The sequence below is a fragment of the Colletotrichum spaethianum genome, assembly GCF_022836535.1.
Source record: "Colletotrichum spaethianum MAFF 239500 DNA, contig13, whole genome shotgun sequence".
Lineage (NCBI taxonomy): Eukaryota > Fungi > Ascomycota > Sordariomycetes > Glomerellales > Glomerellaceae > Colletotrichum > Colletotrichum spaethianum.
In genome coordinates, this window is record NW_026054783.1 from 76,599 (window position 1) to 101,841 (window position 25,243).

Below are 25,243 nucleotides of genomic sequence, written 5' to 3' on the forward strand. Positions count from 1 at the left end.
TGGCCCGTTGTCGAACCGTCTTCTCTGGCCTGACCATTCACGTACCTCCAAACTTGTCCTGGTCCATCCTAGTCTGACCGTCACTAAGCATGCAAATGTGACAACATGCTTAAAGGCTGAATTGTCAGACCTGCCTCTTGACTGGGGATAGCTGTGCGACCCGAGAGGTAAGGTACCGGTCGTCGTGCTTGCACACACTCGTTCAGGGGTAGCAGTCAAGACTACCTCGCGCTTTTCGTCGGCCGGCTCGTCCCTGATGCCGACGCCCCTGTGCACCAACACACTTGAGCAGAGCGTCATATGGAATGGTCTTCCGCTGTGAGGGTGAAGAAACGTAAGGCGCTCCATAGCTTCGCCACATGTAAGACCATACACACCACTCGCGAGGAAACAGTCACTTTCCCCGGGTCATGTGTTTGTCTCGTTCGAAGCAGACACGCTAGGATATTCTTCATGCAAATCTCTTGAGGACCTTAGGACTGATTTGCACCTCTTTCCCCCCTTTCTCGCGTTGCAGGCACTCAGAAGCTAACAAGTCTAATGCAAAGGAGGTGGACTGTTAAATTGGTCCAAATAAAGGGTCCAAGGTAAGCCCAATTCCGGTTCGTCACTATAGCTTTTCTGGGTTGTTCTGTAATGAATTGTACGTACATCGTCGTCATCGTCATCTCGGGTATCCTTCATAGTCTGTGCCGCCATCATGGCCCGTTTTCCAAACTTCATGGCACCCTTTTCTTTCCAAGGTCCATCAATGTAACCGACCATTGCCAGAAACGCCGAGCGTCGTCTGCCCACCCTTTTGCCCATCCAAGCTATGTACAACAGCGTGAGGGGAGTGGCTTCGGCTAGTTGCCTCTACCAAGATTCGTGCTTCGGACGGAAACAAAGTATGAAAATAAGAGTAAATATGTACCAGAAGAGAAGGAGAAAAAGAATGTACCAAAAACCGCCCACACTAGTGGACGAAGAAGCCACCCTCCATTGCTGCAGCTTGGCTACCCATCATGCCATAGTCCATGTGCATCATTTGCTCGCTGACGTTGTAAGGGGAAAAGTCCACCGTCTGATCGGGGCTTTGGCCCCAATACATGCCGTCTAGATCCCAGAGGCCATGCTGATCAAATATGCCCATCATGCCCATCCCCTCCGGCTCTAGGCCAATGGGTGACATGTGCAGCTCCGTCTCGGCCAACAATAGGCCTTGTTCGCTACCCATCCCTTGTAGAGGGCTCTCTGACCGCATGGATGGCTGTCGAGAGGCCTCATACATTCGCCACACTACCTCTCGGCTACGCTTCGCTGCCAATGACCAGTCTTCCATAGCCTCCAACAGATCAAGGATCGTCTCGATCTGCTGGTGCCAGTCGGGAACACGTGGACTGTTCCACTCCCAGAAGACGCTGACCAGTGGAATCATGGCCGCCTGGTAAAGAAACCACACAGCGTTCCATCCCGACATCTGATTGCGAGTCCACTCCCTTGCAATATCCTCAATGGTCTGCTTGGCGAGTTCACGGCACGTCTCAATGGCCGTGATATCTTGCTCGGCCACTTGAGACAGGGCACCGTTGCTGGCCAAACTAAGGAGAACGGGCCGGTGGAGCAGCATTCGCAGGTTCTGGTATCGCCACTTCATGATGCACCTTGCAATGTATAGAGGCTCGGCGCAGGGATCAGTCGTCCTCAGAAGCCACGGGAGGCTGCTATACCAGCTGACCAGCTGACCGTCAAGGTTGCAGCGATCCTCGGCACGTAGGAGGGGCGAGATCGCCAGTAAGTCTTGGATCTGGGTGGCAATCTTGCAGAACTTGATGTTTTCAATCAGTGGCAAGATTCCCGCATGCTGAGCAGAGTCCCGGGCTTGGTTGATGCCGAATTCGGGAGGCCTGATGTTGATTGCAGGGCCCCATCGACCAAATGAGGGTCGTCCCATTGTTGTTGTTGCCCATGTATCGAGGCAGAACAGACTCCACCAAGTGCGACGTCGGGTCTCGGCGGCGACCATGTCGCTGGAGCCTTGAGCAAGACTTTCTCGGTGAAGTCCAAGAGCGCTAGCCATCCTAATGGCGGCACCGAGAACGGCATTGGCCATGTTCGGCCTGTTGATGTAGTGCAGATAATAGCCTCCAATTAGTGCCAGGGCCTGGACCATCTCAATGTGACTGCTGCCAAAGGCATCAATTGGCAGGTTTTCCATGGCTCTGTTGTAGTAGTTGATGTGGTTGTAGTCATCCGACTTCATGGCCACAATACTGCCCATGGCAAAGACCATGTTCAGGAGAGCGAGCCAAGGACTGTCGAATCGTTGGCCTTCCAAATAATCGGCACGAAAGGCGGCTTCGTCGAGCATGGGAACGAAGACATGGATGCGCTTGAAGTAGGCATCAATAAGCGTCTGGCCTTTCCACGACCAGGGGACGCGCTGCGTGTCCTTGGGTGTTGTGCTCTTTTGGCGCAAACTCGGGAAGTTGTGCGTGACTTCGGCGCTGTGGAGCGGCGTGGTAAGCGAATTTCGAAGAGCAGGTTGTACCTTCATCAGGCACATCAGTGCTGCTTTGATCGAAGAGGCGCCAAGGTACGAGGATTGCCGGTCCACAGATAGTGAAAGCGCGTTCACGTCGTCAGCCTCGATGGGAATGGGATCGCGGCAGCGGCGCTCCTCATCCCATTCAGTATCCCGGCCGGGCATCAGCTCGAGGCTGGAAAATCCACGCTCGGAGCCGGAGCATACAGGGGATTCCAGCTCCTGTGAGAGAGGTGAAGTGTTCAGAGGTGGTGATGGAAGCGCGGTTGGCGTTTCAAGTACGGGGCGTTCAAGCAGGCCAAGGAGGTCCTGGCGACAGAGTGGGAGCAGTGATTGAATGTCTTGGTTGGGGAAAAGGCGCTTCAAAATAGACCGGCACTCCTCGAGGGACTGTGACAATGCCTCGAGTGTCTTTCTCGAAGGGATGACGCGCTGTCTGTGCTTGTCGTAAAAGCAGCGCTTAGGAGCGCGGCTGGAAAGACACTGACCGCACGGCTGTTGGCCATCACAGCGGCTAATGGTGGTTAGAAGGCTTGAGGTTTAGGACAGGACAGGTCGATACTTACATCTTTCGTCTTTTGCATTCGGCGCACGCGTGAGGGGTAGTAATTCTCTTGGAACTATTCGAGCTGGCGGGCTTTCCGCTTTCTTGGCTATCGGTGGTTGGTTTTCGCGGTGTCACCCCTTGGACTGGATGGTTGTGAGCCAGGTGAATACCAGTGTGTCCAAAGCTAGCAGGTACTCACAGGTATGGAACATTCCACCCTGGGTGGACACCGGGATTGACGGGGCCATGATCACCACCAACGAGAAGGTCGTCTGTTGCTTGGTGGGTGGGGAACAAGGCTGAGATCGGGAGAAAGACGTGATGAAGAGTCAAATTTAAAGGCAACTCTGTTGCTGAAGGCTCTTCGAGGTGATGAAAGGGTTGTGGCTCTGTTTTTGCCGAATATGTAAAACAGGCTTGTCGATGAGGTTGGCGTGGACGCGGAGGATATATATAATCTATAGGGGAGGCTAGTCGAGTAAAGCCGAAGTGCTCCTCTGTTTGGCGAGGAGGTCGGCAGCTATTCACAGGAGAATCGGCGCGGCAACATGGGGTGTGGGGTAAGTTGCAGGGGTCTACATGTGAGATGGTATAAAGAATAACGAGGCGATGGAACATCAATGCCGTGCGGGCTACCTTGGGGAAAGGTGGGAGGCGAGAGACGGGTGCCTTTGCCGTAGGGTTGACCGGCCGGGACCAACCCAAACCAGACCGGGCTAGGCGACGAGGTGATGAAATCGAACGGAGGGAAGGATTGATCCAGACTCAACGGGTCCACGGTAGACGGTAAGTGAGTACATGCGGGATATCGAATGCGGTTGTTGACCTTGTGAAGATGTGGTGGTGGGCTGCTTGTTGTCAGGCCAAGGCACCTAGGTAAGCTAGGACGAGGGGGATCGTAGGTTGAGGTAGGTCGAAAGGCACGGACCCACCTGGGGATGGGCGGCGAGCCGAAAAGGTGGTCGAAGTTAAGGTCGAGATCGTGGTGCCAGGAACGGGAAGTCTTCTCCAAAAAGCAACGGGGCGTGTATGGATGATTCAAGCGGACGACGGGACAGCGTGTATGTGGTGTCACGAGGGCGCCCGGCACTAAACCGACAGACGGGAGGCGATGTTCGGAGAAGGGCGCTAAACCAATACCAGGCCCGAGCCGGGTTGCAATGCAGTGAGTAGTGTACCCGAAGAGTTCTGGCTGACTGAATACGTGGAAGTTGAGTGCGGAGGAAATGTAGGTTCGGCGAGAACTCCTCGTGGCGCAACGCGTATCCGCGAAGGTGACTTAGCAGTAAGCTGCGGATTGAATGCTTCAACCAGGGATGTAGTAGTCAAGAACCGTGGCCAAGGAGTGATTGCGGTTGACCAGACGGGTATCGTGGGACCGTAAAGTCGGGGTGGTGATTGGTAAACTGACTGGCAAAGGCGCTGGCGGAGGACCGAGGCATCCCTGATTCCGAAGATGTGTGATTGGAGGAGGACATCTGGAGAATGTGGGGAAGGAGGAGGAAGAGGATGAGGGGGAGGGATGAACGGGTTGTGCAACTGTGGCTGGTAAGAGGACAGATGGGATGGATGGGTGATTAAAGGGGGGAGGGGGTATGCATGTTTGCTAGGTACAGCTCGTGTGGCACAATAACAGACGAAGGCATGGCGAGATATGGGGAAGACACGGCGAAACTAGACTCGAAAGAGCAACCGACACGGCCATGGCACCACCTCCTGAGGGATAAAGAGCGACACCGGCAGCGAGAAAAAGGTGCGGAGAAGGGTTGGTGTGGGAGTGCCCATTGACGTTGTCTCGGTCCGGTAAGTAAATTGCTAAATTAATTTAAGCAGAACAGGGCGTCGGGGTGAGCGCAAACCGAGGGGGGGAGGGGTTGGAAAAGTTGAAAACCTACAGGTATGTGTAGTGCAGATGAGTGAATGAATGGTCGGGGGCGGGGAAGCCGATGATTTGGGAGGGGGTACAACCGAGTGAAAATGGGGTAGGGAACTGGGGTAGGTGGACCAGTCAGAAAAGAAAGTCGGACTTGGTCTCGAGAATACCTGTATGTGCCTTACGTACCTCCCGAGTCGCAGGTGCTGTGACTGGAAGCTCGCACCCGATGTGATCAACCTATCCTCGGGAGCTCTGGAATCCTGGAGAGATGTGGAGAGAGTAGAGCGCACACTCTGGCACACATCACATCGTGCATCCGAACGGTTACCGGGATTCCCATTCGCCGGCCTCTGGCGGTCGCGGTATCCACAGCAGCTACCCACTTGACACACGATGCGGGTGAAGTGGTGTTTAAGTTGAAGTGCCCAGTGACAGCCGTCAGCCACTGACTGGTGGGGAAATCTCAATCGAGCGGGGCCGGGCCCCTGGGAGCATCCAGGCCAAGGTAATTAAGCATCGGTACCTCTGTACGTACTCGACACGTTGCTTGCACAGACCATCTACACTACTTACTCCAACCTGCTTCTTGTCTCGAGGAAAACGAAAGGGATTGCCTCTCTCCGTTAGTCGAGGCAAAGTGGAAACTGACGGCCGGCGGTTTGCACTCCCGTCCTTTATTGCTCGTGCTGTACCTCCCTTCATTCAGCCCCCACCTCGCTTCCCATCAACAGCACCTCAATTACCCGAGACAACAGCAAGGGCATACTCTCGATGTTCCAAGGCATGTCCTCGGGACGATGGGTCCTTGAGTGGCAGCATGATATATACCTCTTGGCCAGGACCGAGCCGTACGCACGCTCACATCAAACGCGCGATATGCGAACCCGCACCGCAACCTCCTCTTAACAATTTCTTTTCTGGTCTAGTCGGACATGATAGAGAGAGCCTTTCAAGAAGTACTTTTCAACCGCCCGTCACTCAATAGACTTTTTTTCTCTTTTTTTTTTTTCTCGCTTCTCGCTTTCCAATCACCCTTCCCCCCTCCTCCCCTCCCTTCTTCTCCAACTGGCTGCCACGCGCTTCCTCCACCCCCCTTGTTCATGGATCGCCTTTCCCTCCCCTCTCTGTGGGAAGAATAAGCAGGGCCGCACCGCCGATCCAGGGGACACCCCAAGGCCTCCCTTGCTTCCCCAAGCTGTCTCCACAGCCACATTGAAGAACCGGCATCCAAGTCGTGACGAGACAGCATCCCGTTGCCATCTGACTCGCTCCAATCTATAGACGGTGTCACATATCACCGCGTCGTTGATGCAGGACTCCTTCAGTCATTCAATACGGCTGACGAACCCTTACCGCATCGTATCTCACATATCGTGCCCTCCTGACCGAAGCGGTTTTCCGCAGTGTCCTATAGCCGGTTTGTGTACCCTATTCTAATGAATGAGGCTGCTCGAGGCAACAGAACGGGCCATGGTCGAACTCATAGAACTACTCTTTCCTTCTATTGATCTGATAAATGGAGGTTCGTCTCCAGATCCAAGAGAGAATAATAGGCGGTTGACAAAACAAACACAAGGAGGGACATAGCATAAGGTCAGCAATGTGCTTTTAACGGGAGCCATGATACCTCAGCCCTGGTTTCGTCAATATTCTCGACCAATGTGCCTTTCGTACTGCTCGGATCCAGCCACGACAGCCCCCGGCTGTTTCGAAGCATGTCCCGTCGGCCAGTGCCGTCCATCGTGGGCCGCATGTTCTTTTCTCAGCCAGCCTGAGAAATAACACAGCAACAGACCAGGCTACAGAAGCGGCTCAGGTACACATCCATGCCATGCCAGCATGCGCTTCTCTTTATTAGACTCTGCCGCCCATCCCATATGAATCCATCTTCACTCCCACCCCATCTCCTTTCTCCCCACACACCATTTCATTCAAATTTTGGTTCCTCCAACCATGTTCTCACACTCTCATCTTGCTCTCGCCTCTTGTGGCTCATCATCCCGACCGTCCTTCCTCGTCACTGGGCCAGATTCAAGCCCCTGCAGAGGCGGCACAGCCTGTTGACAGCACGGAGGTACTTATTGAGTTGACATTGCGCGCAAAATACACCAGGTACCCACCGTCTCGCCCATCGTGCAACGGCTTGCTTGATTGCACATGTGTGCCTGGCATCTCTTTCCGACGAACCGTTACCGTACCCCAGCTTTTCGTCTACCGCCCGCTATCCGCTAACGGACGAGATTTGCCTGAAGTGAAGGGCAGTTCATCCATCATCTGCCATCCATGTCAATGCAGCTTGTCTTTTATGGACTTGACTAGCCAGCAGATGGACAGCTTACTCGATGACCTGCCGTGTACAACTTGCCATCGCGGCCGCCGTTTTAGTTGCACCCGCAAGAATACCAGCATCTGCTCACACACTTGGTCGGACACACTGAATGTTGCGCTGACGGGTCAGGTGTTCCTCTGTGACGACTTGTACACTCGGTGGTCGACCTTATGCAATGCATCTGCACTTCTTGGGCACTAGCTAACCCACAATATCGCCCTTTTCAGTTGTCCAAAAGAGAAACCAGAGTGCTGCCCAAGTCACAACGATTGCGGCAGACTCGATCCGGCCAACCGACGATAATTTGCGCTTACAAGTCCGCCCCTGACCTGAACGGGCCTCTTTTCCTTTCCCTGTGTATGTCGAATAAAGAACGTTTTCTCGCGCACACATCGCCTCGCCGCCTCGGTACCAGGGACAAGCGGCTTCCCGTCGGCCTGGGAGGGAGGGAGGCACGATACCCGCGGATGTCTGTCGCTAATCTACCTGGTCACAAAAATGCCGGCTCTTGGTGTATCCATGTGTCCAACCCGACATATTGCTTCTCACGCTGCCGAAAACTAATATCTAACTTGGTGGTGCTGCAGAGACTACGATGTCTTTTCCAAAATGAGCCATAATACAGGTTCCTCATTTGAAGTCATTATTGGCCATGTCGATCAAGGAAAAGGCGTCGCTCGTGCAGTCGTCAGGCCAGGCACTCCTGCAGTAGTCCATCCATGACTACTACAGAGGCTGATCTCAAGGTCAGGAAGAGGTACGGTTCCCCAGGTTAAGGGTTATGCAACGTTGAAGGCTATCGGACCCAGCGAACCGTCCTAGGCCCCATCGCATCCTGTCTAGCCGCATCCTACCCTGCGGGGATTTGCGAGGGATTTGCGAGTCACGGGTTGTTCTGGCAGGGATGCTTGTGTTTGCATTGAGCATGGATGAAATGCCTTCCAGTATCGGTCTGTGTCCGACGCCGAAGGTGAGTCTATCCCGACGTGCCGAATATCACCTGAGCCCCTGTGGCCGGAGTTCGGGGCGTTTTCAAGCTATGCGAGGTCGACCTCCAGCTTCCAATGATTTCCAGGCCGTGATAATGACTACATTTTCATGAGACCTATGACAAGAAATGCGTGAATAGGGTGGGCAACTTCTTGGCACCGAGATGAGAATAAATGTCGTACACGTATGTGTCGTCCAAGCTGGATTTCTGAAGGGACCCAGCCGGCTTATGGCTCCTTCCAGGATAGCAAATGGGCCCACCATCTCCATCAACACGTGCTTATCTGATTTGACGCATCTCGCTCGGCTGCGCAACGGCTACGCCCGGCATTGAGCATCTTGATTTGCTCATTCCTCTTGGGTCCACGGGCAGTGAACCCGCCTACGTACAGCTAGCCAGCCCTTTCATTATGGTTCCGTACCTCTCCGTGCCCATCGTGCCGTTTGAAGAGGACTTTCGGGTCAAGTTGAGACGCGAACCTCCAGGTGGCTATGGAGTAAAGATGACGAAGATGAAGAACCCCTCTGCGATTTCCGTCTCTACACGGAACGAGTCCACGCGGGCGAGTATGGCTTGTCGCTGGTTTCTTTCCGTTTGCTTCCCTAGTTTAACTCTTTCCAACGATATCCCTGGTCTCGACGTTGTCATCAGCTGGCTCTTATTCTAAAATAACATTCGGTACTTTGTATGTCTATGAACACAGTCGCCATATGGCTCTTGCACGCGGAAATACAGGAGTCCATAACCCTGTCGCGGAAAAGAAGTCGTCAACTCGCAATCGGCTCAGTACAGCCGCCCCCGGCCCACCTTCGCACGATGTCGTCAGGAAATGGTCCTCTTTGGGACCTGGCTACAGCGATATTTCGATACGGACAGGATCAAGCAGGAACAAGCGTGTACATCCACTTAGTGAGGCCTGAGGCCTGGTCTGCTTTCTTACATGCTATCCACCTGTTCGCGCGTGTACCCACCTTCGCCGCCCGATCACTTGCCCTCTGAGTGAAAGAGCTGAGTTGACAGAGGAACGTGGGTAGATTGTGTGTGTGTCTGCTGACACTCGCCGCACACACACTCATGTACACACACATTCACACCTGTTCCTGTCGATGGCTCGCATAATGACTGAAAGTGGTTCGTGGCGAAGGACAACAACAGACTCGCAGGAGTCAGCCCGTCTTTTTACTCTTTTCCATCGCCCTGGAGCGAATTTTTCGGACAGCTAGCCGAAGCTCGTTGCCCCAGTCCGTAAAATCGTAACAGCCAAGCCAGAGAACGCGTCTCGCCCGCATCCCTTTTGCCGCAGTTGGCCGAGGGCATCATCTGCCACGTCCATAAGCAAAACTCATCCGCTGCGCCGAGATTCTGTCAAGATCCAGATCCTGGACCCCTTCTTCGATTCGGGGTTCATCCGCTGCTCACCGCTAGCTCTCTGTGTCCTCGCCCCTGCTTGCATTGTTTGTTGTGCTCGTGACTCGAGAAACTGTCCCGTTGAGGGGAAATTGGCTGGGTCCAAGTCTGTTAATGGACACCAAGAGCTGTGTAGGCGCGGGCCGCCATTCGTGCCGCCCCCAGGCATTTCGAACTGTCTCCCGACGTTCCACACCTATCACAGTCAGAGGACAGGGCTTGGGTGATTTGGGGCGGCTAGGAACGACAATGACCCTCCCACTGCAGATCAAACCCAACTTGGAGAGCCCATCTCTTTCTGCGTCACTTCGGATTGTCATTGAGTATATTGGAGCCTTACACCAACCTGCTAATATGCGTAGCAGATTTAGCGTGATATCCTGCCGAAAGGTTTTCATTTATTGACAAGCAATGTTTAAAGATACGCATTCATATCTTTTTCACATAAGGAGGCTGTTGCGGCTAAAGAGAGCCGCCAACACTACATCGAATACACTGTTGTGAAGCCAGTATGGGCCGTGGGGCAGCAGCGTTTGTAAACATCTCATTCATCAATTCACTCGTTTGCCTTTGTTAACCTCGTCATGTCTTTACCTCGGGCGGCTCCGCAACTTCTGGCATGTTGAACCTCAACCAGAACCTCTACAAGGGACTGCGGTCCGATATTGTCTCTGCCTAGACACCACACATTTGACGCCAGGGTTTCGTAAGGTGGGATCAAAGGGTAGCATTCGCCGGCTCTGCAAAGTATTCGGCAGCACGCTAGAGATGCTACACCCCTCCAAACATACCGACCCCGGAACCACCTCCAACTATTGCCCTCTGTGTGCTACCATCTTGTCTCTTCAGAACGGAGACAGCCTATCCCTCCGGAGTCCGTGACTTCAGGGCCGGATACCCTCTGAGGTACGCTGCAGGCCATTGGCTCATGCGCTTGGCTCAAGGCCAGGCATCGGCTGACAAGACATCGTCAAATCCTCCGCACATTCGAAGCGGGGCACATTGATGCGCGGTGTGATAATCTATGGCTGCCGAGAGCACCGGGCTGGGAGGCGCTTCCGGCTCTACAGGCGAAGAATCTGGCACCGGCTTGCAATGCCGTCGAATATGCACGTGTTCTCAATGGGTACGTACTGGTTTGTGACGATTTTGATCGTCTCCTGGGCCACCATGCCACCTGTCACGGCGGAAATGTTGTGCAGCTCTCCGCCACCAGCCCGGGATACTTCTTGTGCAGCTTGTGCGAGCCGCTCGTTATCGCTTGTCTCCGGGAGTAGCGTCCGAATCTTTGCCAAAATATCGTCCGGGGACGTCGTGCCTGTGTGAGACGTGGACTGGAGGGCAAGATAAATGGGAAGTAGTGACAAAGGCATCACACCATCTTTAGCCATTTCATCGTTGGCAAACTCTTGTTCTGGATATTGATGAGCATTGGCACTTTGAACCTTGTCGATCTTCATGGTCCTTACCTGCCACGGTGCGCAGCTGTTCGATTCCGCCGCTCGCAGGAACAACCAGCTTGACGAAGGCTGCATTCTTGCAGAACAGTTCGACTACGGCTGGGTCGACGCCCTCGCCACCAGGTTTCTGGCGAACCAAGTCTAGGACCTCGGTTACGTCCTTGCGAGCCTTGGCCTTGTAAATGTTCTGGAGCTTGATGTAGACGCTAGACTGCGCCTTCATATCCGGGAGGCCGCCTGGCACAGGTAAGCATTGATGCTTTTCATGAAATTCTCGGACTGCGTCTGCAATGACCCAGAAACTCGATTTCGCCTCGTCCTATGATAATCGACAGGTCAGTTTCCACCTACGGATTTCCTGGTGAAGGTGAGTGGACTCACATCATTGGTGTGCTTGTACTCAAAGACCTGCTTGACAGCAGATGGGAGAGACGGAGGTACAATGGTCTTCAGGACCGCGGCCACAGCCTCCTCGAAGTTCTCCTCGCCACCTTCTGCGTTATCCGTTCTGGTGGCCTCGGCCACCATTTTGCGAAACTCAACCTTCTCCTTGTAGTTGCTTGGCGCAGCGCCGCCATGGGATGCCTTCCAGACCTTGAGATAATGCAGAAGAATGACCACGAAGGGCAAGTGTCCATGATCATGGTTATTAAGACTGTCAATGTCCTTGGTCATTTCCTCAGCAAACGCTTCCAACTCTTCCCATGGGGCCAAAAGCCGCAAATCTATGGTGGAAGTTGCATCCGGATGGGTGTCGACAATGGGGTAAACGTCAGGAAGACGAATGCTGAAGTAAGAGTAGAAACCAACCGAGTGGATTGCAATCAAGGGAGTTTTGTGGCTACGGCTGTAAGACTCGAGTGTCTTGAGATCTTCAGGCTTCATGGGGAGTGTGTACAATATTATGGTAAAAGGGTTTGGGCTGTCCAGGATGTGTTCGAGGTTCAAAGTCTCCTATCTTCATGTTAGACCTTGCCGATATGCACATCGAAGCGGATACTCTTACCGAATTTCGAGGACACCAGTCACCCTGGACCTCTGGGTTGAGTTCCAGCAGTAATTCGGTACAGCTCTGCGCTCTGGACTTGCCGATATGAGACTCGTCCAGGAAGAAGTTGACACCAAGGTCTGCCTCGTTCACCACGGCATCGTCGGCAATCGTAAACTTACCAATACCTGATCGTGGTTAGTCGTTTGACAGCGAGAGGCCAGGAGCGTTTGCAGGATGTTCACCTGGGAGCACAAGGTTCTTGAGGGTCTCAACACCGACGGTTCCCGAACCCGAGTTTACGAGCAGAATGTTGGCAGATTCCAGGGCAGCTTGGCCACTCGCAGCCCACAGTCTAAGCTGGCGATCATACTTCTTCTCTTTTTCCGAGGGTACGGAAAGGGCGGGAGGAGCCTGGTCGGCGATGATGTCCGTCATGACGGGCAAGAGTCGTGGCGAGGGGCTCTGTATTAGAAGCGAGGGTCAAATGACTTCGGTTTCGAGCTCCACCACAGGACACCTCACGTTCTGATCGAAGTGTGAAACTAGATGATGCCCTATCTCCTTCGAGTAAGATGGTATAAGACGTGGAATGAGTGTTGCCTGGTGATAGTGACAGGATGCGGGCAATATGGTGGACAGGTAGAGGCTGTGAAGTTGGGCTGGTGATAGGCGGATCAGTGCCCTTGTTGCTGTTCGTCTGAGTGTGTCGTCAATGATCAAGGTAGTACCAGTGTAAGTATCACTCGCACGGTGTAAGCTTCTAGTGGATGCAAGGATGACATAATCAAATCCTCGTCCCCAGGCTCTTGTGGGGATAGGTGCCTTAGGTAAGAGGCCGTCCTCAAAGTCCCGTCCGCTTCCGTGGATGCGGTGGAGCTAGGTATTACGGCCCCCTTGCAACTATTTTTCCGGACGACAGTTCCATAATTCTACTCCATTGCACTTTCTTTCCAGGATCTCTTGAGACATTTTGAAATTCATCAGGATTCAACTCAACGCTATCTAGCCCTTACCTTTTCCTCTTTTTCTTTCGAAGTCGAGGTTACGTGTCAATATCAATAGGTGCTATGATTTATGCTGTTCAAACTCAATATACAAGGTCCAATATGACCGATGAATAAGCAACAGCGGGTGCAGGAAACCGTTGTTCGCAGGCTTTCCATCCCTGTTTCCGCCAGATGCCCGTTAGCAAACACCCCACGGGAGGTCGGAGTATCTCCCTCGCGAACTTGCTTTTGCAATTTCTCTTCCTTGTTTCACAGTCAGAAACCCCTTTCATCTAATGCAGTAACCGGTGCCTTGTTGTGGATTCTATGGCACGTCCGTGGCAAGCACAAAGGTATGGCTTGCAAAATAGATTGGTTCCACATCCAGCGTCATCAACGACTGTCAGCTATGACCGGGACGTGTTGCAACACTGGCAGTGTCAAGATGAGCGCTCACCCAGGTGGACGTCGCGAATGGGGCAGTATTGCCCCTAAATTCCTCACCAACGGGCTCGCCTCATTTCTCCATTCCTGTTGCCACTGAACACTAGCTAAGGCCTCCGCCCACATGGCAGCTTAGCTTCGGTGGTGCGTGATCAAGTTGATCTGACTGTTGGGTTGCCGCATCTTCGGCATCGGCATTGGCGTTGATGGTCGTCCCACGATACTGAAAATCCTCCAGGTCGAGAGTACCCGTATGAAAGGAACTGACGACCTGAGGCATCGCCGATGATCTGCTCTTGATCGGATAAAGACTATGTTACGCTTGATTTCTTTAACGGTTTTGATGCATCGGGGCCAGGCTCGAAAACATTCCTCAACGAACAAGCAGCATCTCGCCGATACCAAGGCCAGACCCCAACTCGAACGTCAGGGCCATTCTTTTCCCGGCGAAGGACCAAACGGCAGCCTAGACCCTAGGATGTCTTCTCTCCCTTCTTCGTTGCTGGCAATGGTCTGTCTCACTACCTCAGAGTCTGGCTGTCTGCGGTTGGTGTGGCGTGCCGGCTCCACGCCGCATTCGCATACGGCATCAGCTTACGGCCGGCAGCATCGGGCCAGGGACAAACAAACTGGTGTTCGGAGCTAGCGGATGCGAATGCGCTGAACACCGAACGTTCTTTTTCCCTTTAATTCGTTGCCCCGAACGCCGACTCAACTATTGCGTTTGGCCACGGCATCCCCCTTTCTTAATTGCGGCCCTTCGTGGCCTTGCATTCTCTCCTGTATCTCGCAATCTTTCCCCAAGCGCACCAGATCATCCTTGTACGATGCATTGCCTGGACTTTTCGTGGCATGCTTCACTATGAGTTGCTTCGATCCGCTGTCTACCAACACTGTATCTTTCTACCACCACTCGGTATCATTATCCTTGTTGTCGTTGTCCTCGTCGCCATTGGTCCGATCCTAAAATATTCTGATTCGACATATCAGCTTTGGGTTAAGGGGTACACAGTCAGAAAACACGACATCTAATTAGGAGGAAGGCTCTTTTCATGGCCGTCAACCCGTTGGACGTATAAGTTTTGAATCTCGCGAGTCCTTCACAGTCAGAACGATTACCGAGACAGCTTGTCGACAGCCGTTTTCTTCTCGACTCGACTACTGATCCTTGGCACAAGTCCTGTCTGGCTAAGTTTCTCAGAGTTATTTTTGTAGGCGGCCATGGGTCAAATCACTGAGGATGTCGAAGCTAGCAAGGCCGAGATGCTTTCAGAATTTCAGTACAGAGATACCAACCTACCGACCTGGAGGTTCTTGGTTCTCAGTGTTGGGTAGGCGCTCAACCACCACTCGCATCTCCGGATGTTGCAAGGCCTAGCTTTGCTAACTAGCTACACAGGCTCTGCCTCGGATTGTTTCTTTCAATGTTGGACGCTTCCATTGTGGCCACAAGTCTTTACACAATTGGTGTAGAGTTTGACTCGATGGATCTCATCAACTGGGTTGCTTTGGCCTACACCCTCACCTATTTGAGTTGTGCGGTGCTGGTCGCACGAGTATCTGATGTTGTGGGCCGACGGAATGCTTTTCTGGCAAGCTTCATCATATTCTTTGCCTTTTCACTGGGCTGCGGCTTTGCTCGAAGCTTACAGCAGTTGGTTGCATGCCGTGCCTTGCAAGGGTTAGGAGGATCAGGTAAGTTGTGCACATTTCATCTTGCCCATCATTACTTACACCCACTGCTAGGACTATACTCAATCACCATGATCATATTTCCGGAGGTCACACCGAAGCACCTGCTCCAGTACATTTCTAGTCTTGTCGGCATGGTCATTGCCAGTGCCGGCGTGCTTGGGCCTGTTCTGGGAGGGATTCTTACCCACTATGCTTCCTGGCGTTGGATCTTTTGGATTAAGTGAGTGCTCCTCGAATGACCTAGAGCAAAGTTGTTCCGCGAACTCAGTGACATGAATCCTAACAGCATCACAGTGGTCCCATCGGCTTTGTCTCGCTGCTTGTGTTTTACTTTACGTGGCCTGATGCCAAGCACCTCCCGACTTTGCAACGTAGAACGTGGAAGGAGTTGGACTTTGTGGGATCCATTCTCCTCGTCTCCGCGTCAGTACTTCTTGTTTTCTCATTTCAGAACGTCGGCGCGGACGGCAACAAATGGTCACAAGCCGTATTTATCGTCCCGGTCACCATTGGCGGTATATGCTTCATGCTTTTGCTGGGCTGGGAAACACTGGTTTCCAAGCTATGGAACAATCGCATCATGGCCGCTATCCCGATCAGTCTTCTGCGCAACCGCGTGTACCTCGCCACCATCTTCAACACGATGTTCCTGGGCTTTCCGTATCTTCTGATTATCTACGCCTTTCCCATCCATATGCAGATAGTAAACGGCAAGAGCTCGCTACTTGCGGGTGTGCTTTTGTTACCGATGCTGGGATCTGTCGCTTTGGGTACCACTCTTGGCGGAATTGTCAACAAAAGTAAGAATCGGCTCTTCGAGACCATGGTCGTAGCAAGCTGCTTTATGACTCTTGGATGTGGCTTGATGACGACGTTGTCGTCGTCTGCCACTTTGGAACCCAAAGCACTTGGCTTCCTTGCGTTTGTTGGCTTTGGATTTGGCTTGTCTGCCACTTCGTCTACCGTCCTTGGAACAACAGAGTCGGAGATTTCAGACCATGGTGAGTATCTCAGATCTATGAGGTATTGGACCAGCAAGCTGACAAGACAAAGCCCCCGCACAGGGAATTATAGCACAGGTGCGGATTCTCGGTGGCAGCTTAGGCATAGCGGCATCAACGGCGATCTTGGGCAATTTCACACGGAACGACCTGACCGGCGTGGTCAGTCCGGAGTATTTGTCATCACCGCACGGAGGGGGGATAAACCTGACGGAGGCACAAGCCGCGGCCGTCCGCCATGCCTATACAGACTCTTTCCGAAAAGACATGCAAGTAGGGACGATCCTGTCAGGCATAGCGATCCTTCTCAGTCTGGGGATCTACCGCCGAAATCGAGTTACCTTCGAGGAGCAACGGCAGATGCACATTAGGATCGAGGTGGAGAGGCGCCGGAGGGCATCGGCAGCGACGACGCTGGTATCTTCGACTGCAACAGACTGAGAAAGATGGTTATTGGGCGGATTGTTTTATAGGCAAAGCATTTGGAGGGCGTTTCTGGTGGGTTGCGAAAGCACGACTTTGCTTCATTCCAACAGCGGCTATTACATATATTGATTGCAGGGTTGTGCTGCTTATGTCGATGTTAGTTGGTCCCCAATTGGACGAGTATTTTCGAGAAGATACTCAATAGTTGTACACGATTCCATGAATAATTACTTGTAGATACGACTTCGAATCCACTCAACTTTGCTTATAGTATTGATGCAAGCCTTTCCTCTGACTTGATCTCCAGAGCCAGGTTCTACGTACGGCAATCTGGACGTATGTGCGCGGGGGAACATTGGTGCGGGGGGTGAGAAAAAACCATCAATGTTGTCAAGTCGGGGTTTGCAATCACCTCATCGGCGCAATAGCCTCTAAGAGCCTCAAGAGCTCCAAGAAGCCCCAGTCAATAGCGATGGATACCTCTCCAGCCCCGTGTGTCCCCTCCCAAGAGGACATCAGAGGTCGTGAGTCCTTGTGAACCGTTGTGAGAGAGGGCCTTAGTCGAATGATGCAATCGCGCTGTCCCCGCCGGTTATCGGGTGATTGAAACCCCGCAGTGTGGGGCTCATCCATTCCGTGCGCCGCGCCGTTTGCCCTGCTCCCCCCTCGTCTTATCCGTCGCTTTACACTCGGAAACGTGTTGAGAGCCATTTGTTCCAAGAGTTACCTTACGAATCCTCTGTTATCATTGGGCGGAAACCAAACAAGCAATCCGAATTTAACCTTCTCCTGAGTTCTTCAGACCAAGCATCCCCTGGGTATATATAACTAACTGCTTCATCCTCGAGGCTACGGGCTGTTCTCTCCTTCTGCCGTCTTCACACATGCCCCCTTATACCCAAGTAGCTCGTTCCTTCTGCTCTTCAATCTTCTTTCGTCACCAACCCCCCTCGCTATCCCATCCCTTTCAAACCATTTTTTGCCGCAGAACCATCATGTCTGCCGCCGCGAAGCGCCTCGAGGGCAAGACTGTGCTCATCACCGGTGCCTCGAGCGGAATCGGAAAGAGCACGGCTTTTGAATACGCCCGGACGGCGCCAAGCAACCTCAAGCTCGTCCTGACGGCCCGTCGAATCGACAGCCTCAATCAGATTGCCGCCGATATACAGAAAGAGGTCGGTGACGGCGTCAAAGTTCACCCCGTAAAGCTGGATGTCAGCAACCCTGAGGAGGTCCGCCAGCTTGTGCCCAACCTGCCCGAGGAGTTCCGTGACATTCACATTCTGGTTAACAACGCGTATGTAGCGGAAAGCCATTGGTCGTGAACAATGTATTGACTGAATACGACAGAGGTCTTGTTAAGGGAGTTGCCAAGGCACCTGAGATCGCAGAGGAGGACATCAACGTCATGTTCGCTACCAACGTCACCGGCCTCATTAACGTAACGCAAGCCATTCTCCCGATCTTCAAGGCGCGCCCCAATGGCGGTTCAGGAGATATTATCAACATCGGATCCATTGCTGGTAAGTTGAGCTGCGGCTTTTGGTGTCGAATGCGGGCGCAGATGACTGACGCTCGTAATCGTAGGCCGCGAGCCTTACCCCGGAGGTTCCATCTATTGCGCAACCAAGGCCGCAGTGCGCAGTTTTACCGACAGCTTGAGAAAGGAGCTTATTTCGACGCGTATCCGCGTCATCGGCATTGATCCCGGTCAGGTTGAGACTGTAAGTCAATCCGGCTCGGCCAACGGCTTCATCTAGTGCGGGTTGCGGGCAGCGGGCACTAACACGATGCAGGAATTTTCTGTTGTACGCTTCTATGGCGACAAGTCCAAGGCCGATGCCGTTTATGCGTAAGTGATCCTCTTGACTGGTACCAACCACACTCGGCCATTGTTACTCCTAGTGGGAATGAGCGCGATGTCGCATGATGGCGTGTTGATGTGCTGATATGTGTCAAAGTGGCTGTGAGCCTCTGACCCCAGACGACATTGCCGAGGTCATCGTCTTCACGAGCACTCGCAGAGAGAACGTGGTGATTGCCGACACCCTTATTTTCCCTAGCCACCAGGTAAGCTGGCATTTGAGATTCTGCCCTCACATACAGTTTCTAACTTGGCATCAAGGGCGCTGCTGGTCTTCTTCACCGCAAGTCTTGAAGGGACGTTGGCGTTACGCAGGAGTGAGAGTGAGAGCGAGAGTGAGATTAGGCTCTGATGAGCGCAGAGTCACTTAACGCCGAAGGTGAAGAGCCACCCAAGCCATGGATAGATTTGTTGTGGTACTTGGTTCTCTAGATCAACGAGCATTTCGTTTTCCGTGCTTACAGGTTTCGGCTGGTTCGTAGTAAGTCATGCATCCTTGGGGTTTGGCGCTGCGGAATCTCAGAGACGTGTCGTGAACGAAAAGCTGAATGATATCTACAACCTGTCGCTTTTCCTATCCCTCCGTCCGCTACTGCTCCGACCCAAGGTAAGGCTTGGCGTACCCGTCGCACCGAGGCTGCAAGTGACCCCACCCTTTGTGGACAGGCTTTATCAATCATTGTTTCTCTTGTACGAGTATGGGGCTTCAGGTTCTGTACTATACTATTGCTGAAGCCATTGAGAAAATCGAAGACGTGCAATGTACGCGACGCGGCTGATGTTACTTTACGTTTGAATTGACAGGAGGGCAGCAAGAAAACCTGACGGTCGGCAACTGACGTTCTTCCTTTCGAATCTAAAGAGCACATCTTTACCATATACTCCCTCCAGATAACGAAGTTGAAACTTTCGTCTTTGTCTGGCCAATGTGATTCTGCAGTATAGCCAACCTTCGCAATGTGGTCTGGAAAACACATCAAATAGCACCATTCGTTTAAGGAAGCGATAGATAAGTGAGTCGGTTTAGCGCGGCGCCAGGTGTGGCACATGGTCAGAGCTTAGCCGGCCGATGCCGGCTGGTGAGCTGTGCCCCGCTAGCGCCCCGTTCCCTGAGCCTGAGGGTGCATGGCAGTGTCTGGCCAGGAGGTTGAAGCAGCACCAGTTGAGTGACCAGTGATTGGGCACAGTAAACAAACATGCCTTGTCGGGAGAGTGATTTGGCCGCAGTTGTTAGGTGCCGGAGGTTGTTAGCGAGTGAAAAAGCACTGACGGACAGTTGCCAACGTTGCCGATAGGCTCAGACCAGCATGTTTGAGTGGGCGCGGTAGTCCCTAATCAGCATGCAGGTCCCCTACCGACAACTGTTGTCTGCAAAAATACTACCACTTCATTACCTCGACCTCCTTCTTGCCCAGACGCTTCGCACTCAGGCGACAGCTTCACCGAAACCTAGACTACTCACAGCACGGCTACCCTTGTGAGAATTCCGCCCCGTACTCCCCTGTCAACCATTTCTCGTCGACAAGGGGTACCGAATACAGCCGGCGGCATCCTGGACAATCGATACGGCGAATCTCGTCCTAATTCAATATCTAGCGAACATCGTCAATTACCAACTCAACCCGCCGCAGACACTACAATCTCGTGACTGGCCCTTTCCCTCAAATCCTGTCCTGTCGACTGCGTCGCATTCAGAATCGCTCAGATACAGGATACGCTTCGTCTACATGTCGCGGTAGGCCTGCCGCCAAACACGCTGCGCCTGCATAACGTCCACCGACCGCCGACGTCGATTTCCGCCATGCCCGGTCAACAACGGCCATGAACTGACAAGATGGGCTTCACCACATTTCTCGGCTCCTCCACAGACAAACTCCAATCTAACCGACCCAAACCCTCATCCTCGTCCACCTCACTCGATAAATCCTCCGACTCTGCCCCCTCGCAGACACCACCCGACGCCAGCTCTAGCTCTGGTTCAAGCCCCCATCATGGCTACATCTACGACGAGTCCCAGTTGCCCGATGTGCCACCCGACTGCCCCGATCTCCGCGAGCTCAACGACAGCCTCGAGGCGCTCGCCGCCGTCTTTCCCGATATCCAGATCCAGGTCTTCCGCGAGATGTTGACCAACTTTGACGAAGAATCACGCTTGGCTGTTGTTGCCGACGCTCTATTGAAGAACCGTGTTTCTTGGGTCAAGGGCCGCTGGAGGGTTGTCGATAACCAACGTCTCGGAACCGCGGTTGCTAGCGGAGAACCACAGGAGGAGAGAGAGGGATCCCTGATCCCACGCGTCGAGGCCTTTAGGAGTTCCGAGTACAAGCACGCTGTTCAAGCGCTGGCATGGCACGAGTTCAAGGGTCTTTCGCGCTCTACCATCAACGCCGTCCTCGCCGAGTCTAACTACTCGTATCTTGAAGCCCGCAAAACTTTAGTGTCGCTCTCATCAAAGTCCTGGCGCTTCACCATATCATCTCTCTTCCTTCGTCGGAGACCCGTTGCCACAGGCGAAGCCGAGAACCACCCACTAATCGTCTGGAAGTCGACCGGCCAAGGCGCCATCGTGCCGACGCTCAAGGCTTCAGGAAACGTCGAGCTCGACGTCGAGCTGTACCGTGACCTGGTTCAACCACTGAAAGATCGGGCCAGGCAGACCCGGGAAGATGAGGACCGGAGTCTAGCTGCTCTCCTGAACCATGAGCAGGCCGAGGAGACCGGTGCCATGCATGAGTGTGCATGCTGCTTTACCGAATCCACCTTTGAAGAGTTCACAACCTGCAACACTGACGGCCACATGTTGTGTTTCCGCTGCATCCAGCACTCAGTCACAGAAGCCGTCTTTGGTCAGGGCTGGCATAGTAGTATCGACGCAGACCATGGCACTCTCAGGTGCCTAGCTGTCGAAGAGAACGGTTGCCCGGGTCACATTCCTTACGACCATATGCACCGCGCCATGTTGGAGGAGAAGAAGGGCGCTGAGATCCTCCGCAAGCTCGACCAACGTCTGGCAGAAAACAGCCTCTTGGCATCCAATCTGCCCCTTATCCGGTGTCCCTTCTGCGACTACGCCGAAGTAGACGACATCTATCTCCCTGCCCAGGAAACACAACTACGCGTTAGACTCGATAGTCTCTTCAGCCTCGCCCTGCTCGTTGTGTGCATTGCCATGATGCCTCTCCTCCTACCGGTGGTTCTCCTGGCGTCCTTTGTCTGCCTACTCGTCAGCACGAAGCAGACGGTCGGCGATCTTTTGATCGTCCAATGGCATCTGGCCCTTGGCCGTCACCGCCGACGTCGCCGTGGTCTCAAATTCACCTGCCAGAATCCTGACTGCAGCAGAAGCTCGTGCCTTTCTTGCACCAAACCCTGGAAGGACATTCACGTGTGCAACGAGTCGTCTCTGGTTGCGCTGCGGACGCAGGTCGAGCAGGCGATGAGTATGGCCATCAAGCGCGTCTGTCCACGATGTCATACGTCATTCGTCAAGAACTCGGGCTGCAACAAGCTTACCTGTCCTTGCGGCTACAAGATGTGCTACGTCTGCCGCAAAGACATTGGCGGCGCCAACGGAGACGGTGAGGGGTACAGGCATTTCTGCGACCACTTCAGGCCGGACGGGGATCCGCGCCCGTGTACCGAGTGCACCAGATGCAACCTTTGGGAGAGCGAGGACACGGACTTGGTGCTGAGGCAGGCCAAGGAGGAAGCTGAGGCCAAGTGGCGTGAGACGGAGAAGCGGGAGCTCAACGGAGCCGAGAAGGCTTTTTTGGAGACGGGCTTCGCCAGAAATGGAGTCTCGCCGGTCGAGAATCGTCTCAAGAACGGACAGCTGCCGACACTGCCGGAGCTCTGCGACTTTGTTGTCGAAACGATTTTTGTGTGAAGCTCGGGACACAATGTGTGTGCAAGGGGTGTCTTGATTATCAAAACCAGATACTTGGGGCACTGTACGGGTTTGCTTTGCTGGGTCATGGGCATCATTGGGGCGTTGGGGACCGGTACGTCGTGGATACATGAACAGAAGAGAGGGACGCAACAAGCAAGCCAAGGCGCTTTTCAGTCTCTCCTGTCATGTCATGGAACTAGAGGAGGAGCATCGCGCCGCCATCACATACAAGTACTCTTTTGTAATTGAAAATATAAATTCAGCTTCATCTTCATAATCTGTCCCAGACGGAGCCCATAAACCAACCATACGCACACACCTTTTACTCATACAATTCCGTCGCCAAAACCGTTGCCAACGCGGAACCCACAATCAGCCTAGACTCACAATACCCAACGTTTTGGAAACGCTGAACCCGCTCAGAGCTTGCTCTTGTCACTGAGCAGCTCGGCGGCGGCGCCGCCAATGGCCAGCTTGCCCGTCTCCTTGACCTTAGTCTGGAAGATGACCTTGTCACCGTCCTTCCACATCTCCGTCACGAGTGTCTGGCCGGGGATGACGGTACCGGCGAAGCGCACCTTGATGTTCTTAAGGGGGCCGAAGCGCTCGTAAACTGCCTTGCCGGCGACACCGAAGAAGCAGAGACCGTGGAGAATGGGTGCCTTGAAGCCGCCCATCTTAGCAAAGGCAGGATCGACGTGGAGAGGACTGTAGGATGGTCAGCAATTTGAAAAGAGCAATAGAGTTCGTAGCAACAAAGGGTCTTACTTGTAGTCGCCGCTCAGACGGTACAGCGCCGCCTGCTCCTCAGTCGTCTTCTCCTCGACTACAACATCCGGGTGCCGCGAAGGGGGCTTGTTGGCCGCCGTGCTGGCACCACGGTCCGCCGGCTTCTTCTGGCCGCCGAATCCACCACAGCCCCTCAGGAATACCGTCATCTCGTTGTAGAAGATGGGCTCTTTGGTTTCTGCGTGAACCGTCGTGATGCCGCTTTTGACGATGGCAGCGTTGCCCTTGTCAACAACCTCGAGAAGCTTGCCGGTGGAGACAAGCTTCGCGGCAGTAGGGATCGGATACTTCTTAATCTCGAGGTACTGCTCGCCGTGCAAAAGCATCATGGGGGAGAAGTTGGGGACGATGTCGTCAAAGTTGTACGGCATCTCCGTGTTGAAGGGGGGGATGACGCCAAAGGTTGGGATGACTTGGAAATCATCGGCGCCCTCGAAGACATACTTGAGTTGGTCGCGCTTGGCGCCGATACCCAGGTTGTAAAGCATCACGTCACGCTCTTCGTATTGAAACTCGGTGCCTTTGCCCTCGGCCTTCATGGCGGCCCTGATGGCATCGAGGTATTGGCTGTCACCGCCGGAGGCCTCTTGCTACAAAGACGAATTGATCAATAACTGCTGTCTTTCTTTATTTCCCCGCTCCAAACTATTGCTACTTTACAAGTCGCGTCGGTACTGTAAGGAGGTGCAAACTCATACCTTGTTGCTCTTGTTCTCCATGTTCGCCATGACCTTCTGGAGACCGTCTTGTGTCTTCTCTGGGTGATCGGCGCGGCCATCCTCGAAGTTCCTGATGGCGTCCCAGTGCTTAAGAACCTCTTCGGGCGTCAGGGGGACGTCAACGGGGAAACCGTGACCGCCACTTCGCTGCCAGCGGGTCTGGCCGACCCAGCCGCTGCCAACCTCGTACAGACCGCCAGTGGGGTTCTTGGGAACCTTGTCGCTGGACAGGGCGAGGACAACAGGCGCAATGTAGTCAGGCTTGAAAGCCTGGACCATCTCCTCGGGCATAATGGTCCGCGTCATCGCAGTGCCAGCGTTGGGTGCAATGGTGTTGACATAGATGTTGTACTTGTAGCCCTCGAGCGCGAGTGCGCGGGAAAAGCCGAGGATACCGCATTTCTAGCAGGTGTCAGTCAATTGGACTAAAAGAGAGGACTATACAAGGCTTACCGCCGCGGCATAGTTGGCCTGCCCGAAGTTGCCGTAAATACCAGAAGTAGATGTGGTGTTGATAACGCGCCCATACTTCTGCTTGAGGAAGTATGGCCAGGCGGCCTTGGTAACCTTGTAAGTACCGCGCAGGTGAACATTCAGGACGGGGTCCCAGAGGCTGTCGTCCATGTTGTTGAAAGCCTTGTCGCGGAGGATGCCTGCATTGTTAACGACAATATCAATGCGACCGAAAGCATCGATGGCAGCTTTGACAACTGCATCGCCATCTTCTGCCGAAGCCTTCACGCCGACGGCTTTGCCGCCCATCTTTTTAATCTCGTTCACAACATCGTCGGGGTTGGCCAAGTCGTTGACAACAACAGTGGCGCCGTGCTTGGCGAACGCCAGACTGTAGGCACGACCGATACTAGGACGTGTTAGTTGCGATTCATCCTGCACACTGCCGCGGAACTTACCCGGCACCACCGCCGGTAACTAAGGCAACGCGACCGGTGAAGTCAACCTTCTCGCCCTGTTCATTGGGGCCCATCTTCATGGACTCCTCCAAGAGGGTCAGGAAGTCATTGGGGCCGGAAGGGTACTGAGGCTTGGAAAAGTCGATAGCTTGGTCCCACTTCTTGATGACAGCGCTGGGAGTGTAGCTGTCGTCGGCCTTGAGGAGAAGGCCGCTGGATCTTTCCCAGCGCAGCTTGGCAACGTGTCCACCACCAACCTCGAAGATAGAGCCATTCTCGTCGGTGTTATCCTTATGTACCAGGACGGCGACAAGGGGAACAACCCAGTCGGGCTTCAAGATCTCCAGCACATCGGGCGGCATCACAGTCTGGGTCATTCTGCTGGCGGCTGCCC

General features: G+C 53.6%; 4 protein-coding genes across 4 annotated transcripts; 2 read left to right on the forward strand and 2 right to left on the reverse strand.

The window, feature by feature from the left end:
• Positions 1-10,738: 10,738 nt before the first annotated feature.
• ColSpa_05695 (NEDD8-activating enzyme E1 regulatory subunit) lies at positions 10,739-12,560 on the reverse strand (the record flags this gene model as incomplete). Its single annotated transcript, XM_049271907.1, has 5 exons — positions 10,739-11,088; positions 11,144-11,453; positions 11,486-12,088; positions 12,141-12,310; positions 12,368-12,560. The coding sequence occupies 5 exons, from the start codon at positions 12,558-12,560 to the stop codon at positions 10,739-10,741; spliced, it is 1,626 nt and encodes a 541-aa protein (XP_049127864.1).
• A 2,758-nt stretch (positions 12,561-15,318) lies between these two features.
• ColSpa_05696 (putative MFS-type transporter) lies at positions 15,319-16,692 on the forward strand (the record flags this gene model as incomplete). The annotated part of the gene is made up of 3 exons (XM_049271908.1): positions 15,319-15,470; positions 15,545-16,251; positions 16,325-16,692. The coding sequence occupies 3 exons, from the start codon at positions 15,319-15,321 to the stop codon at positions 16,690-16,692; spliced, it is 1,227 nt and encodes a 408-aa protein (XP_049127865.1).
• Positions 16,693-20,375: 3,683 nt separating this feature from the next.
• Positions 20,376-22,427, forward strand: ColSpa_05697 (E3 ubiquitin-protein ligase RNF216; the record flags this gene model as incomplete). Its single annotated transcript, XM_049271909.1, has 1 exon — positions 20,376-22,427. One exon carries the CDS (start codon positions 20,376-20,378, stop codon positions 22,425-22,427), a length of 2,052 nt encoding a protein of 683 aa, XP_049127866.1.
• A 422-nt stretch (positions 22,428-22,849) lies between these two features.
• On the reverse strand, positions 22,850-25,226 carry ColSpa_05698 (peroxisomal hydratase-dehydrogenase-epimerase; the record flags this gene model as incomplete). Its single annotated transcript, XM_049271910.1, has 5 exons — positions 22,850-23,138; positions 23,199-23,809; positions 23,918-24,340; positions 24,392-24,800; positions 24,850-25,226. The coding sequence occupies 5 exons, from the start codon at positions 25,224-25,226 to the stop codon at positions 22,850-22,852; spliced, it is 2,109 nt and encodes a 702-aa protein (XP_049127867.1).
• Between the last annotated feature and the right edge of the window lie 17 nt (positions 25,227-25,243).